General features: G+C 38.9%; 1 protein-coding gene across 7 annotated transcripts in view; it reads right to left on the reverse strand.

Moving 5' to 3' along the window:
• Positions 1–14,720, reverse strand: part of KIF21A (kinesin family member 21A) — an 87,902-nt gene that overhangs the window by 54,194 nt on the left and 18,988 nt on the right. For all 7 annotated transcript variants that reach the window (XM_071552599.1, XM_071552598.1, XM_071552597.1 and 4 more), the window contains exons 2-3: positions 3,713–3,935; positions 2,273–2,455 (exon numbers count right to left, since the gene is read on the reverse strand). In XM_071552599.1, coding sequence (XP_071408700.1) covers positions 2,273–2,455; positions 3,713–3,935 — 406 coding nt within the window. The remainder of the gene's footprint in view (positions 1–2,272; positions 2,456–3,712; positions 3,936–14,720) is intronic.

Below are 14,720 nucleotides of genomic sequence, written 5' to 3' on the forward strand. Positions count from 1 at the left end.
CTTAAAAACAAACAAGCAGCAATCCAAAAATACCTTAGTATGACTCCTTGAGCAGGGTCTTTGTACTTCATAACAATGTTCTGAGTTTTATAAAAGCTGTTTAGATCCAATTGAAGATATTAGGGGAAAAAACAAAGCACTATTCCACTAGGAATCTCATGGCTCAGGTCTCTGCTAATGTACGCTGGAACATTTCCAGGGTCTTTAATTTAATTTTAACAATTCATTTCAGCAGGGCTCAGGCCAGACTAAGTCAATTCCTGATCACAAACCATAGGTAAAAGTCAAAGAATCACCACAATAGATCTGCATTCATCCAAGGTACTTTCTCATACACTGCAAGTAAGTGACTTTCCCCTCTCACAGGTGAAAACTCATCCCTGAGAAAAAAAGGCTCAGCATTTGCGAATGTGATGCTTTTAATCTTTTACATATTAAAAAAGGAATTGTATTTAATCTTAGGCATAAATATTCTAAGCAGGAACCTTCTTACCAATGTTTTACCTTGGTAAGTGCAAACAAACTGATGCTACAATTTAGAGGAGATTCTCATAATGCACCTGCAATTTTAAGGGACTGCATATACTATCTTTTGAAAAAGCAGGAAAGCAAAGAGTTAAAGGTAGGACTGCAGCAAACAAAAGAAAGGCAAGAAAATAGCAAACAGAAGTCACTGTTCCCAATAGTTATCCAGCTGGAAGACTTCAAAGTTATTCCAAAATACACATCTTGCTTCAAATTGTTCAATCACTAAATTGTAGTTTATGTAATTCAGCTCTATGGTAGATAGGATGGGAGAAAGAGCTTACTTTCTGATACAAGAGTAGTGTGTAATACCTAACTAAGCAAAAAAGGCTCTTTCTGGGAAAGCTCTAATTTAATCTCAGTAAAGCAGAACAAAAAATCTACTAACAAAAATGGCATTTTGTTAAGGGCAAAAATAATATATGTATCATTTAACCCTTGTCTGAATGAGACAAACAAGACAGGTTTCAGTATGCACATTTCATCTGAAATACATGGTAATGGCCACAATCTTCATACCATTCTCCCTGTAACATTTAATTACAGCTCTGTGTTTTGGGACTCGGGTACATTTGTAATGTTATGTCAAAAATCACAATAAATTCAGAAACCATGCTGGTTACTACTCCTTACAATAATGTTGCAGCCAGAAGCAAAGCTGAAGCTCCCCAAGGTACAGAGAGGAGAGCAGAGCATTCCCACAGCACGTGCTCAACCCAACTCTCTCTCTAGGCAAACATTAGCCAGAGCTACAAAGAGCTTTGCTTAAGGTTGGCAGTCACAAACCTATAGCAGTGCAAAACTAATGCCAGCTTGTTAATCTTTAAAACACTTATAGGAGCATATGACTAAAAGACTTAGTTTACTTCAGCAGTAATAAAACCAATAGATTTTCACTCCCAAATTTGTAAATACTGAACTAAGCAATACAAATATACACCTGCTCTTCCTTCATTTGATTCTTCCTGGTGTGTGCCTCAAGTATCAGACTTTGCAGCTTGGTAGTGAATGTAAATATATTACACCCAAGTCAATCAATTTAAAAAGTAGTTCCACAGCCAGGAGATGCAGCATCAAACCTGAAACAATTAAACCCACAGCTGCTGCAGGTTGGAAAGATCACAGGTATTATGGCCTCTCTACCAGTAACCATGTCTACAAGAAAACACACGGGCAACAGCTTTGCCACAGCACTGACGAGGGTTTTCTCTGGGTCTAAGGAAAAAGGGAACAGTGACACAGAAACGGGGATTGCAGAAAGAAGTATTTGAATGCTAGGTTTCTTCTTTGGTGAAAGAAATACAAGCTTCCTGCACAAATTTTGAAAGCTAAAGAAATTGATGGCAAATTGACCAAAGCATGGTGACTTTACAAAGCCAGAAAGTACACTGAGGGGTTTTATAGTTTCTTGCTTTAAGGTTTTGTAAAGAATTACAAACAAGCAAGAGCAACAAGCCCTACCAACAAATGCATGCAACAGATAAAGATAAATTATCACTAACATAACTATTTTTGTGCTTCAAAATAACACTATAAAGTGAAATACTAAAACAACTCGAATAAGATAAAAGGACTCTTTTGCATTAACTGAAGAGCTGAAGCAAATCCCATAAATTTCCTTTTGAAATTTTGAAGATTAATTCAAAATAACTTGTGAGAAAAAATGTAAAAGAAAAAAAAACAGAAAAAAATATTTCTAAAAAAGCCACACGAAGTTATTACACCCACAAACACAGATCATATTTACCTCTAAGAACTGTGCATTCACTTTAAAATCTGGAGGTGGAAGTCCTTGTTTAATAGCACCTTGCTTTTTTTCTTCAATACACCTGAAAAGGTGTTTAACAGCACGTGATATAATGCCTTGCTCCTCTTCTGTTATGTTAACATCAAATCCAGTGCCCATGGTGTATGTTTTGCCAGCACCTGTCTAATTTGAAAAAGGAGTAGTCACTGGAATACCTCAGTAGTACCAAATCATCACAGAAATGCAGTTTGTGAACTCTAGTGATAGATCAGTTTGTCATCTTTGCAATATTAGCACACACAGAAGAGGTCATTTTGAAAAATGGATAAACAGCAGAATTGGGACAAACTCTGTTTATCCACAGATTACACAGAAGGCAGAGACCAGTTCAATCTCTCAAAACCTTTCCCCTGGAAACTTCCCCTAAGCAGCTTTCATCCACCTTGAGCTGTTGTCTCCAAGGTAAAAAGATGAGTTAATATTTTCAACCAAGGCTATTAATTAAAGCACATATTTTAGAGGTAGAAGCAGTATTTGCAACTCTCTACTGAAGCAGACCAAATTACTCCCTTAATTACAATGTCTGAATATCTCAGGTATTATATTCCCATTGTTGTCACTTCATACTCAAGAATCTTCACTAGGAAAACAATTTAATTAAATGTGAAGTCCTACAGAAGACAAGGTAGTGTTGTGTTTTCACTTAATTAGTGGGTCAAGTCTAAGACAAAGATAGGATCACACAGCTGAACATAATCTGCTAAACTGCTCACTGGGATTACACTTTGCTTAGCTAATTTGAAATGGGACATTTAACAGTGATGAAATTCAGCATGCAAGACCAAATTTTATGCAACCAATTCCTAAAGGAATATTCATATGACTAACACATTCTCTACATTGTGCTCAGCCTTGAGGAGTAAAATGTGTGGCCAGTGTACCGAGAGGGTGTGTGTGTTCTCTATGAAAAGTTCTCTGACTTTGGAATCTGATCCCTACATTTTGCCCACAAACAAACAATGTGGCCCAAACTTCCCCGGGGATCCATTTTTAAAAAGCTCCTATTCCCAAAAATGTCTGAAAATGAAGGGGGTTGGAAAGTTGCTCAGAAAAGAATCTCAATACAACCCACCTCTGTTTGCAAACTGATTAAGTCAATTATTTGTATTGATGCATTGAAGTGAATGCAGGAATTACATGAACTATTTTCAGCATTACTATTAATTTCAGATCTACTGCCTATATATATTTTATGTTTTCATTTAGTAGTTTACATAGAATATATATAAACTCCTAACACTCTCCTACAGGATAGCTCATTGAAAATAAATCCAAGATGCTAAAAAACAGATTCATATGTTCCAAAATTTAAGAGAAAAATCAATTGCAAGAAGTTGTTTATTCCTAAAAGAATACCTTAAATATAATTGTAAAGGTTACCTGGCCATAAGCAAAGACAGTGGCATTATACCCTTCAAAGCAGCCTTCAATCAGCTTTTCTATACACTGGATATAGATCTCTTCTTGCTGCGAGTCAATGTTAAAGACATAATCGAAAGTGAAGGCCTTATCTTTTCCCAAGAACACTTGAGGTTCACCAGGTGTGACTGATGTACAAATATGGCATCCTTCAATCTTCTCTTTGGCCAGCTGGGGTCTAATCCTGTTTGGGAAGACAAAATAAGAATTATTAGAAATTCTCATAAACAAAAAGACGAGTACACAATTAAAAAAAAAAAAAGGATCAGAAGAATTTCTTACTGGCTGAAAAATCAGCATTTTTCACCAAGCCAGGAGGTTTCCAGTTGTCTGAGCCCCAGTACTGATTGTATCAGAATCCCTGTCATAAAAACTGCCCATGCAAATGACATTATCATATCTGAAGGTTCACCTGCTTCCAGTTGACAACCTGCCTAGAACTCTGAATGTTTCTGTATGTATGTTACACATTACTGAAGAGGAACTTTCGTAAGTTGTCTCAGACTTGGAAATCAAGCTTGCCAGTTTTATCTTTCTTCTTCATGCTTTCACTGTAAAACCAGTCTTTTTTTTTTTTCCACAAGCAAGTTAATTAGCAATTAGGAAGCAAGGACCCATCAAAGCCTACATTTAATGCAAGTCTCCCTATCCTGACAGCTATGACAGCAAGGAGAAGGCTCATGTTTCTCCTTTCCCTTTGTTAGTAAAGGAGCTTTGTCACAGCCAGAACACTCCTGTGAAATGTTTGGTTTCAGTGAAGAAGCATACCCTCAGACAAAAGAAAACCAGTGATATCTAACAAGTTCTAAAGGTGTGTTTCATTCCTCATCATCTTCCAACTGAAACAAATTTCAGCTTTTATTTAAGTTTGTTCAGTTTCTGACAAAATACTTTGCAGGATACAGCTACCTTGGACTTCCTGTAACATTTTACTAATTCCTCTGCATTCTTAACACTCTTGCAGTGTCAACAAAATTGAAATCAATTACTGCTTCCTGACTAATAATGACTGAAGTTTGTGATTCGACTGGTTTAATGATTAGCTATCAAGAAAACTCTGGCCAACATAACACATTATTCTAGCTATAATTAACAATCATTTGGTTACAAAATTACCTTTGTCTAAAAAAAGTATTTCCAAGTTCCCAAAGCAGCACAAAACAATCCCAAAAAAATCCTCCAAACAAACCAACCAAACAAAAAAATCCCAAAACCCAAACACAAAAAACCACACACACCACATCCCACATATGCATCTTAGAGGACAGGACAAGAAAGGCTCTAATAAGGGCAATAACACATCAGCAGTACAGCTACATACAAACAAAATCATGGAATATTTTACACAGGTTCTCCCAAACTTCCAAGTACCATGCTTACCTCAGTGTGGCTACTTTCAGTTATACAGTAGCAAAGATCTGTATGCAGAGTATACTTTAAAGGCACAAATTTATCTCATATTGCACTGTTGAGAGCGGCTGTGTATCTTTAAGCAAATTCCCCAACATCTTCCCTTATCCCATATTGGTTTGGATCACAGCACAGTTTCAGCGTGCACAATTTACACTCCCTTCAGAGGAAACTAAGCCAAAATGCTTGACTCCAAACACACTAAATTTGTTCCAAAATCTAATGGGAGCATAAGGGCCCAAAGGTACCTGCTGAGCTACTGTGACCATGCCAACTCTGACAGAGAGCGAGTCTCCAGCAACTCTGAGGGGACTGCAGCAGACTAATTCAAATGATATCACCATATATACACTTTAGATCAAGGTAGAAATATCCTGCTTACAAAAAAAAAACAACTCTAATCACTCAGAGCATGACACATCTACCTTTTTATTGCAGATTCCTGATTTTTCATTCAGGGATGTGCACTGCTGTCAGGAGTATTTTTCAGATTTTTTATTCTAAGGGTTTCATCATATCCCAGTGTCTGACACTAGAGATTAACCATAACTTGTTTGTAAGGTTTTCTGCACATTAATTCCATTATGGAAAGTTCATTTATGATCGGGAGGTATCACCCTTGTCAGCATACCCTGTAGTGTGGAGTGGAAATTAAGTAAACCTTTGAAAAAGATCATTAAAGGAAAAATTACATGATGTGGAAAATAAAATTTGCATTTAAGGACACAAAGTGTGTAATGTAGGTCACAGATTTACTCTCTAATAACATCATTACCATAAGGGTTTTTTCCTTTAAATAAGAATGCTAAAAGTAATTCAGCATTTACGTAACTCCATCAGTTACAACCAACTTGATCCACTAGCACCTGTGCAAACCAAACACAAAATCTGATTAACATGCACAGAAGCCCATAATACGTTTACTTCCCTCTAAATTAAGAAACTTTTGGCTTTCATAAATAAAATAATAAAATGGCTTTTATTTCTAGGTAGAGAAAGTCTTTAAAGAAATTAATCAGATACCTTTTCTAAAAGCATTCTACACAACTGGAAAGTTGAGCAAATAAAACAGTGTAGCATGCTGTATAAAACAATATTTAGAAAATGCCAACTCGGTAGGTTATTGTGCTTTTTTCTTTTAATGCCATCGAGTCAGTCAGAGGGCAAGCTTCTTTCTCAGACTAAGCACTCCTATTATTTCACTAATCCAGCGCAGACAGCACAAAGGCCATCAATTGTCCTTACAAGAATGAACTCTGAGGGTTTTTAAAGCTCCAAAGGTATGTCATTGTTTTTCAGTGCAAGAAAACCTAGTAAGACCTTTTCTAAAGATCCAGATGGAAAACACATTTCCAAAATCAAATAAGATTTTGTGCATTCCAAAATCGCAACCTCCTCCCACTTCTGAAGGGCTTTTAGCACTAACATGTAGAATGAAGTTGACAACTTTACAAAAAAACGCTTCATGTTTTTATTCTATGCTGAAAAAAATTAATTTTCTACACTGAGGAACTGATTCAATTATGACAGGTGCTGAATAAATTTCTCCCTTCTCCTGCTAAATAAAGGCCGAGATGACCACAAAGAGGAACAGCATGCCTAAAATATCAACGATTTGCATGATAATTATTCCAGTGATGACAGGACTGTAAAGTGAGTAGTTTGGATGTCGCCCTGCAGAGACTTCCCATGAGAACCCTCCCAGCGAGGTCTCTGCCCTGCAGCCAGGCAGCACCACCCAGAGCGGCGATGCTGCAAACCCTGCACAACAGCAAGCCCGTTCATACAGCCCAACACAGTCAGCCCACAGCAAGAAACCATTCCAGAAACCAGCTGAGCTGAAGGAAATCTGTGTCACTTCTAGCCGCTTGTTACCGGCTCAGTCCCTTCCCCTGCATTGTAACACAACATTCAGAGACCCAGCAGTGATCATGGTTGTCCTTCCTCCCTGACTTACCACTAAACCCGAAGGCAGTGCTAAGAGAAAAAGTAGCATTTCACCAGCACTTATGCAGCACAAAGGAAAAACAAAGCAAGACTTGACACATCATGGAAGCTTCACCCCAAAGACAGGCTCCCTTGGCATTCTGTGACTGCTCTTACACAGTGTCCCGTGTAGCTGGGAGGCAGCAACCAGAGAGAGATCATGGCTACATCATGTTTGAAAGACACTCTCCCCCAAAAAAGGACATGCAGAAATGAGATCTTCATTACCCAGCCTGAGGTCTACTCAACGGATGCTTCGTGCTCCGAAATCTGTATAGCTCTCTTGATTAGTTTAGCACCAAACTAATGCAATGACCTTAATGAGTAAGCAACAGATGGCTCCCCTTCAACCTGATTTCTGGCTACTTATGAACAGTGTGAGTGGATTACCTGAACCTCATGGCTCTCAAAGTCTTACTATTCATGCTGAAAGTGTGATCTGGCAAATAATAGCCCTCAGGCTAGTCTGATGCTGCTCCAGCCCTGGCTATGGGAACATTTCCTCCCCCTCCACCCCACGCATCAAGTGAGAGAGTGATTTTTCCTTCTGCTTAGAGCCGAGACTTCTCTCTCATGTGTTAATGTGGTCACTTCTGTCTGCAAAGCAGGCAGCGCCCACACTTTAGAAATGTGAAAGAGTTCATTTTGGTCATCTCTCCTTGCCCAGCCTGCAGTCTGGCAGTCTGCCACTGGGATTTTTCTCCAGGACCAATTTGACTTCACCCATTTGGTTTTCTACATGGCCCCACCTCACCTGTTTTTCAGGCTACTCTCAATTGTATACAATCAGGTGTTTTCTACCTATTTCCAATCACATCTGCTTAGATGTGGCAACTTCCCAAACAACATTTTGCTTTACATCCTTCCCTCTCCTCCTCTCCAAAGCAGGAACACACCCAATTCTTGTTTACGTGTAGTTTGCAGCACCTCCAGGCCACACACATGAAGCTTAATCCCCTAAATCTCTCCTGCCTCAGCACACTGGGACAAGTTGTCAAATTAGGGAGTGCTAAACCAGCCAGCGGTTGCACAGTAATGCACTGTATTGTACTGGAACTAATCCCTCAGTAGAACAGGCACAAAGTCTCTGCTAAAAGTACTGTCAGCTAGAACAGATTCAGATAATACAGTTCGGGGGCTACAACCATTGTCAGGTCAATACTGTGTTATGCAAGACATCAGACTTCACAGAATGGATTCCTGTTTAAATTAGATAATACCACAGCATCTCTTTGAAAAGGATTCTATCTTAGTTTACTTCTAGGGATGAAAAATTGTCCCAGTGATTTAAATATATATTATTTATATAAATAACTATCTGTACATATAAGGATACAGATACCCATATACACACATCCCTTTTCAGCTACTGAACAATTTTACTTCTGTGCCTGTTCATTGAAGAACCTCTGTATGATCTTATTTTATCCCAGCAATTTCCATCCATCTATGATCAAGTCATTCCTTAATCTCATTTCGCATGCTAAATGAGACCAATGATTTTTTAATTTTGCATCTCCATGTGTAGAACAGCACAGATTACTCTTAACAAAAGGTAATAATCAAATGTTTACCACATGCCTTCTCAGGACCTCTACAGAATAAGCAGTAAGAATAGAAGAACGTCTAAGAGTGATCTAAAAAGGGCAAAGCATCAAATTATTCTTGTTTTACAAAAAGAAGAGTAGAAAAAAACTGATCACAGAAAAAACTTTCAGATAGCAGTGACTCCAGAAGCTGTGTGTTGGAACAAATGATTATCTGAAGTCCCATATAAAGTTCTTTTTAATTAAAAAACTCCATGGGGAAAGGGCTGTTTTCACCTTGCTCAGAAAAGCATGAATTCAAACCATGTGCTGTGCTGAGCAGAAGGCAAGTTAAGCTGTAAACCCAAGGCTCTCCAATACTTCTCTTACTACACTAAGCCTATTAAATTTCATGCAACTAAGTTTAAGTTTCACATGTAGGTATATGAAATATTAAATGCAGAAGCACCTAATAAAATATTTAGTGAAGCATAATAGGTAATATAAACTGGGGAAAGAAAAAAACCAAACGAATGCTGCCCAAAAGCAGAAGAAAATACTTTCTTGCTTTTACTTAAGCATGAGAACTCCTTCACCTTTCTCTCATTATATTTAAACTCATCAAATCACTCCCATTAAACTGGCTTCACAGCAAGAAAGCAGTAAAGAAAGCTAACCAGATTTCACCTCAAAGACACCTGATATGCATAAACTTTTCAGTATTTTTGCTAGTTCACACTGGAATCTTGTTCTATAATTAGCAGCACCTTCAAATGACACAGTGATAGCATCTAAATGCAACGACCTTTAAGGATACAAAAAGGCCTGGCATATGACAAATTCCAGGTTTACTCTTTGTTAACACATCAAAAAGGGTGCTGGAACAAATCTGTAAGTTTCCACCAGCAACTATCACCCAAGAGAGTTTTTGTACAGTGGTGTCATGTAACAGTACAGTTCCACACTGATGGTACCAATCACACATACTGGTATCATGTGTAAAAAGGACATGCAAATACAGATACACAACTTGGTCACACAAGACACAGCTCAGCAGCCAAGCTGTGGCAAGTGGCCACGCAGCACATTGCCAAGCCCTGCCCCCTGCCATGGGTCAGGTCGCACACCAGTCCCCAGCCAGGGGCAGGAGCGCTGCCTTCCTGAGACTGTAACCCAACCACTCTTATGTAAGATTTGGGCACTGCTCCCGTCAGGGTTTGTCTAAAGCTGCCCCGCTCCAGACTGAGCTCAGCACTGCCAGCAGGTGTGTGTGCCCAGAGCCCACAGAAGACAGGCAGAGTCCAGGCATTACTCGGCCCAAACTTACACCTCCTGGCAAGCATAAGAGCAGCAGATGGTTTGCATGTGTACCAGCGGTTGCCTTTAGACACCAAGAAACTTCCAAGTACATCAAATAAGTATCTTGATAAAAGTTTGGCAACACCAGAGGATAAAACTTCCTGGATAGCTCTTGGACATAAAAAATGCAGTAGGAACAGTGGCAAAGGCTTAAGCAGGATCTACAAGGTTCAGATATTACTCCAAAGTCCTATTAAGTTACTTTAAAAAAGCACAGCATCCCTTCAAGCTATGTGTAGCCACTAAACATGCCTTAAGTTAAAAAATCCAGTGAAATCAGGCACTAAATTACCAAACAGGCTCCAAGATACTACATTTTCAATAGCTAACTTATTTTACTGGAAACAACAACAAAAAAAATCCTATTTAAAAATATACACCCAGAATATTTAGTTTCAGCCACAGACTGTCACTTCCAGTTTGCACTTGATGAGAAGGCAGCAAATGGAAAACTGGGATTAAAGTAAACTGAAGATATACCATTGTCATAAATAGATTTATCCAGTTCTCCTCCTCTATGCTCCAATGCTATCTCTTTATGTATTTTTTTTCTTTATTTTTACAGGCAAATTTAATTTCATAAAACAATTACCCTTTTAGTAGCCTGTATCTGGTCAGGTCCTGTACCCATTAGCTGTTCATGCTGGAGATGACATTCCCAGTGCCAGGATGAGGCAGATCCACAGGCTGCTGCTTTCCCTTGGTTCCTGAAGTGCTGCACAATAGCTGCATCTCTGAGCAGCCATTAAAGTCAGCCAGGACACAGTTTAGCAGTATGATTTCAGATGAATTCTTGTGCAATTCTGTAACAGCCTAGAAGGCTGTGCAACACAGATGGCATCCTCACACTGACAGGCACAGGGCTGTGCTTTTGCCAAGAAAACACACAGGGAAAACAGCCAGGCCTACTCTCACAAAATTCCTACTGTCCTGCATGTTGCCTTCCTTACACCACCTCCCACAGGAGGGGAACAGATCCTCCAGGAGATCTAGACAACCTCCAACATCTTTCTTGATAATGTGAATGAATGCTTTCATCAAAAGCTCTTTCATGTGGTCTCTCATGGACTAATTCACTGTCTAGTGAGCAAAGAAATCCCCAGCTTTTGAGAACAATTTGACTTTTGAGAGAAAAGAGAAGGGAGAACTGTGTTGCAGGCTTTTTACTGGCCTTGATTATTTCTAGTTCAAGACAAGGTCATCTGTGATGGAAAAGCAGCACTACCACAAGCTTCCACGTGCCTGCCAAGCACAGAACTGGAACACCTCCAAATCCAAGTGCAGTTTGAGTAGGAACTAAACAGAAGTGTCTTTCCTCATACCAAAGGCAGATTTTTTTTAAGTTGTTCTACTGTGTTGCTTGCCTCAGTTTTCTTATCAGCATCTATTGTTATATATCTCACCACCCTCAGAAAGCTGGAAGAGAAATAATAACACAGTATCTTAGATAAAATGAGATCAAATGCAGCAAGGTAAATTTATGAACTAAGACAAAGTACTTATTATTTATGAGCAAGAAATGAAACAAGGAGTTAAACCTTTCTAAAAGTAAAATTCTAAATTAATCTCATTCCATACAGGAACGCAAGTACACCTGCATTGTGCAATGAAGTGGCAGATAAGAGACCTCAGTCACAGCAGCCAGGGGTCAAGAATGCTTCATTGCTGAAAGGGTCAAACACACTCTGGGGCTGAAAAGGACTGCAGATACCGAATCTCCCTGTAGCTAATTAGCCTGAAGCAACTGTCTCTCCCCATCAGAGACCGTGAACAAGTAACTTTAGAGAGCAAGAAGCATAACTAAGTATTCCTGGTGCACAGCAGGACACAGTGCACGGCTGTACTACCAGTGTGATCAGCAGCAGCTCAAGGTCTGGACACCAAGTTGTACAGAATATGTGGACAAACACTGAGAAACCAAGTTACTCACTGGCTAATTCTGCTTTAAGGATTAACCCTGAAAATATAATCCCTGGGAATCTTTATCATGTTTAATATAACAGAACAAAAAGGAATTCCAGAAGGTACTAGTTCATTTCAGGTTTTATTTTGAGAGGTAACTTCTAGAAAACCTTATGTACACTTCCAGCTTTTCATCTGCTTACACTGCACTACTGGACACCACCCCAGAGCTGACAGAACAGCAGAGACATCCCAAACACCTGGTTCAGACATGAACAACAGCTTTCTTCCCCAGGCGGTCTGGGAAAACTAAAATCTCCAAGGACTTTCTGAGCCAACACAGGAAATACACAATGAGGGGAAACTGCAACCAAAAAACTCACCACAAGGAAGCAGAGCCATCTGTGGCTCTGGGTTTGGATGACTATTCCAAGTCACTAAAGCTGTACTTTACCACAGGGTTCAACAAGTCTGCAATTTGATGGCTGTGCTCTGGATATATTTATATACCAAGTCCAATATCAAAAAGCAAATAAAGGACAGAAGAACTGCCTTAATCTGCGCATTAAATCTGCCTCTTGCATGAGTGCACTTGTTTTTTGTACATTAGAGGTTTCTATTGATAAACATGTTTTAGTTTTCATGACTAATGAGCTCATACATAGAAATATGAAACATCATCTTCATTTCACTGGTGGTGTTTCACATCAATCACTAGCACTGACAATAACAAAGACTAGTATAGATTACTATTATAAAAATTTATGGCAATAGTACCTGACAGTTACACAACTTACAGAATGTGGAGATCACAAATTGAAAAGAAAAGGGGAAAGAAAGGTCTTTGGTGTGGGTGCAAACCAGTGTCTACAACTACTGCACTCATGGATACAACTCGCAAGTCTGTCTTTCTGTGGGTAAGGATTCATGAAGAAAGCAACTCTACATACAAAAGAAAGAGCATGGGACCCTATATTCCTTTTGAAAATGATGGGGGATTTGGGTCCAAAACGCAGCTCTAGCACAGAAGTTGGCAGCCTTCACCATTGCTGCTCTGAGCACTGCTGTGAGGAGCAGCTGAGTCACGCTGCTCACCAGGGCCTGGGATTAATTATGCAACAAGGGCAGTACCAGGAAAAGGAATACACTTTCTGTAGCAGTTTTCTGCTTGGACTGAATGCTTTGAACAGAGTTTAAGTGTGCTAAACAAATACCATGATAAGTAACTTAAGATGAAAAACAAAATCAAAAGAAAGTTTAAGGGAGGCTTGTTAAAGAGAGCACAGCTCAGCAGCCTAGTAATGAGTCATGGTAACAAGTGCTGCCAGTGTCTTAGACAGACACTTTGCTTCCAGAAATGTGTCAGAATTCAGCTGATAAAGTAATGCACAGTCCAAAGCAATGTGGTGAATACAGGCTACCCAACCACCAAAGCACGTTAGTCACTGCTGCCTTACCGGGCTACAGAATAACATTCATTTATGTGCAAGGGAAAAAAAAGGGAAGGAACAACAACAACAAGCCACAAACCCCCAGTCTGACTACCTCCAAACATAAATTCAGTCACATTTAGAGTTCAGGGATTTTGTGGTAATTTGGGCACCTCTTGTAAGCCAGGGACCAATCAGCCCAACACATCTAAACACAACAAGCCCTTGAAAAGTACATCACTCAAAAAAAATGTGGTTGGTGTCAACTCTTTTTATAAAGCACACTTGTAACTACTGTTTAATTACCAGAGTCAAACTGTACTAAAAACACAATTTTGTGAGGCACATGGTTTAAAAAAAAACATTGTCAGCAGCATCATTACACCAACAAATGACCTAATAATTCCCATGTAGTATTTTCAATTAAAGGCACAGACATGACAGTGGCTTTCTAGTTTAAAAGCTGAAACACTCCTGTTTGTAGAGCAATGATGCTATTTTTATACACCCTTATTTAAAAAAAATTATTTATTATGCAGTTAAGTGAAATATTTTAAGCATAAGTACATATGTTCGAGAATTTCCTCACATTACAACTTAACAAAGCCTTTAAGAAATCAATGATAAGTACCACAAATATATTCAGAAATAAGCAAACAAAACAATGTTTATTCACTATAGAGGAATATTTTTGAATAGGAATGAAAAACTGATGTAATGCAAGATTATACAGATGACTAAAAAAGCCTGTCACTCTTGCCAACATGAGGCTTCATTCTATTCTTTTAAAAATAGGTACTCTATTATTTTTAAACAAAGTTAAAAGGGTTTCCTATGTCTGTAGCAAAGAAGAACTCAATTATTGCCTCTCTTACCCAGATTTCCCTTTCCTCTTTAAACACCCACACATATTCACTTGTGCTCCCAGCTCTTAGAGCCATAGCCCAGAAATCACTGCATGTTCATGCACAGACCACTGTTCTCACTTCTTTGCCCTCCATACACAAACTTTATCTTCCCAGTTACATATGCCCAAGTTTAGGGCAGTTGGCAGCTTTACACCTCTGAGCCACAGCTACAACAATTACATTTCACCAACTCAAAATAAACACAAAGTTACCAACATACTCATTATAGGTAAAGCTACAAGCCACTTCCCAAGTAATTACAGTTAAATAATACAACAAAAGAACAGGAGGGTCAGGTCAGTTAAAAAAACTACAAGTTGTTATTACCCGTTACTGAAATGACTGCTCACCCAACACTACTAAACTAACCCGAGACTTCACAATGGGACAAGACAGCTAAAAACAGTGTTTCAATAATCTGCTTTGAATAGTGCCTTCACTCTATGTT

Source organism: Pithys albifrons, chromosome 3, assembly GCF_047495875.1.
Source record: "Pithys albifrons albifrons isolate INPA30051 chromosome 3, PitAlb_v1, whole genome shotgun sequence".
NCBI lineage: Eukaryota > Metazoa > Chordata > Aves > Passeriformes > Thamnophilidae > Pithys > Pithys albifrons.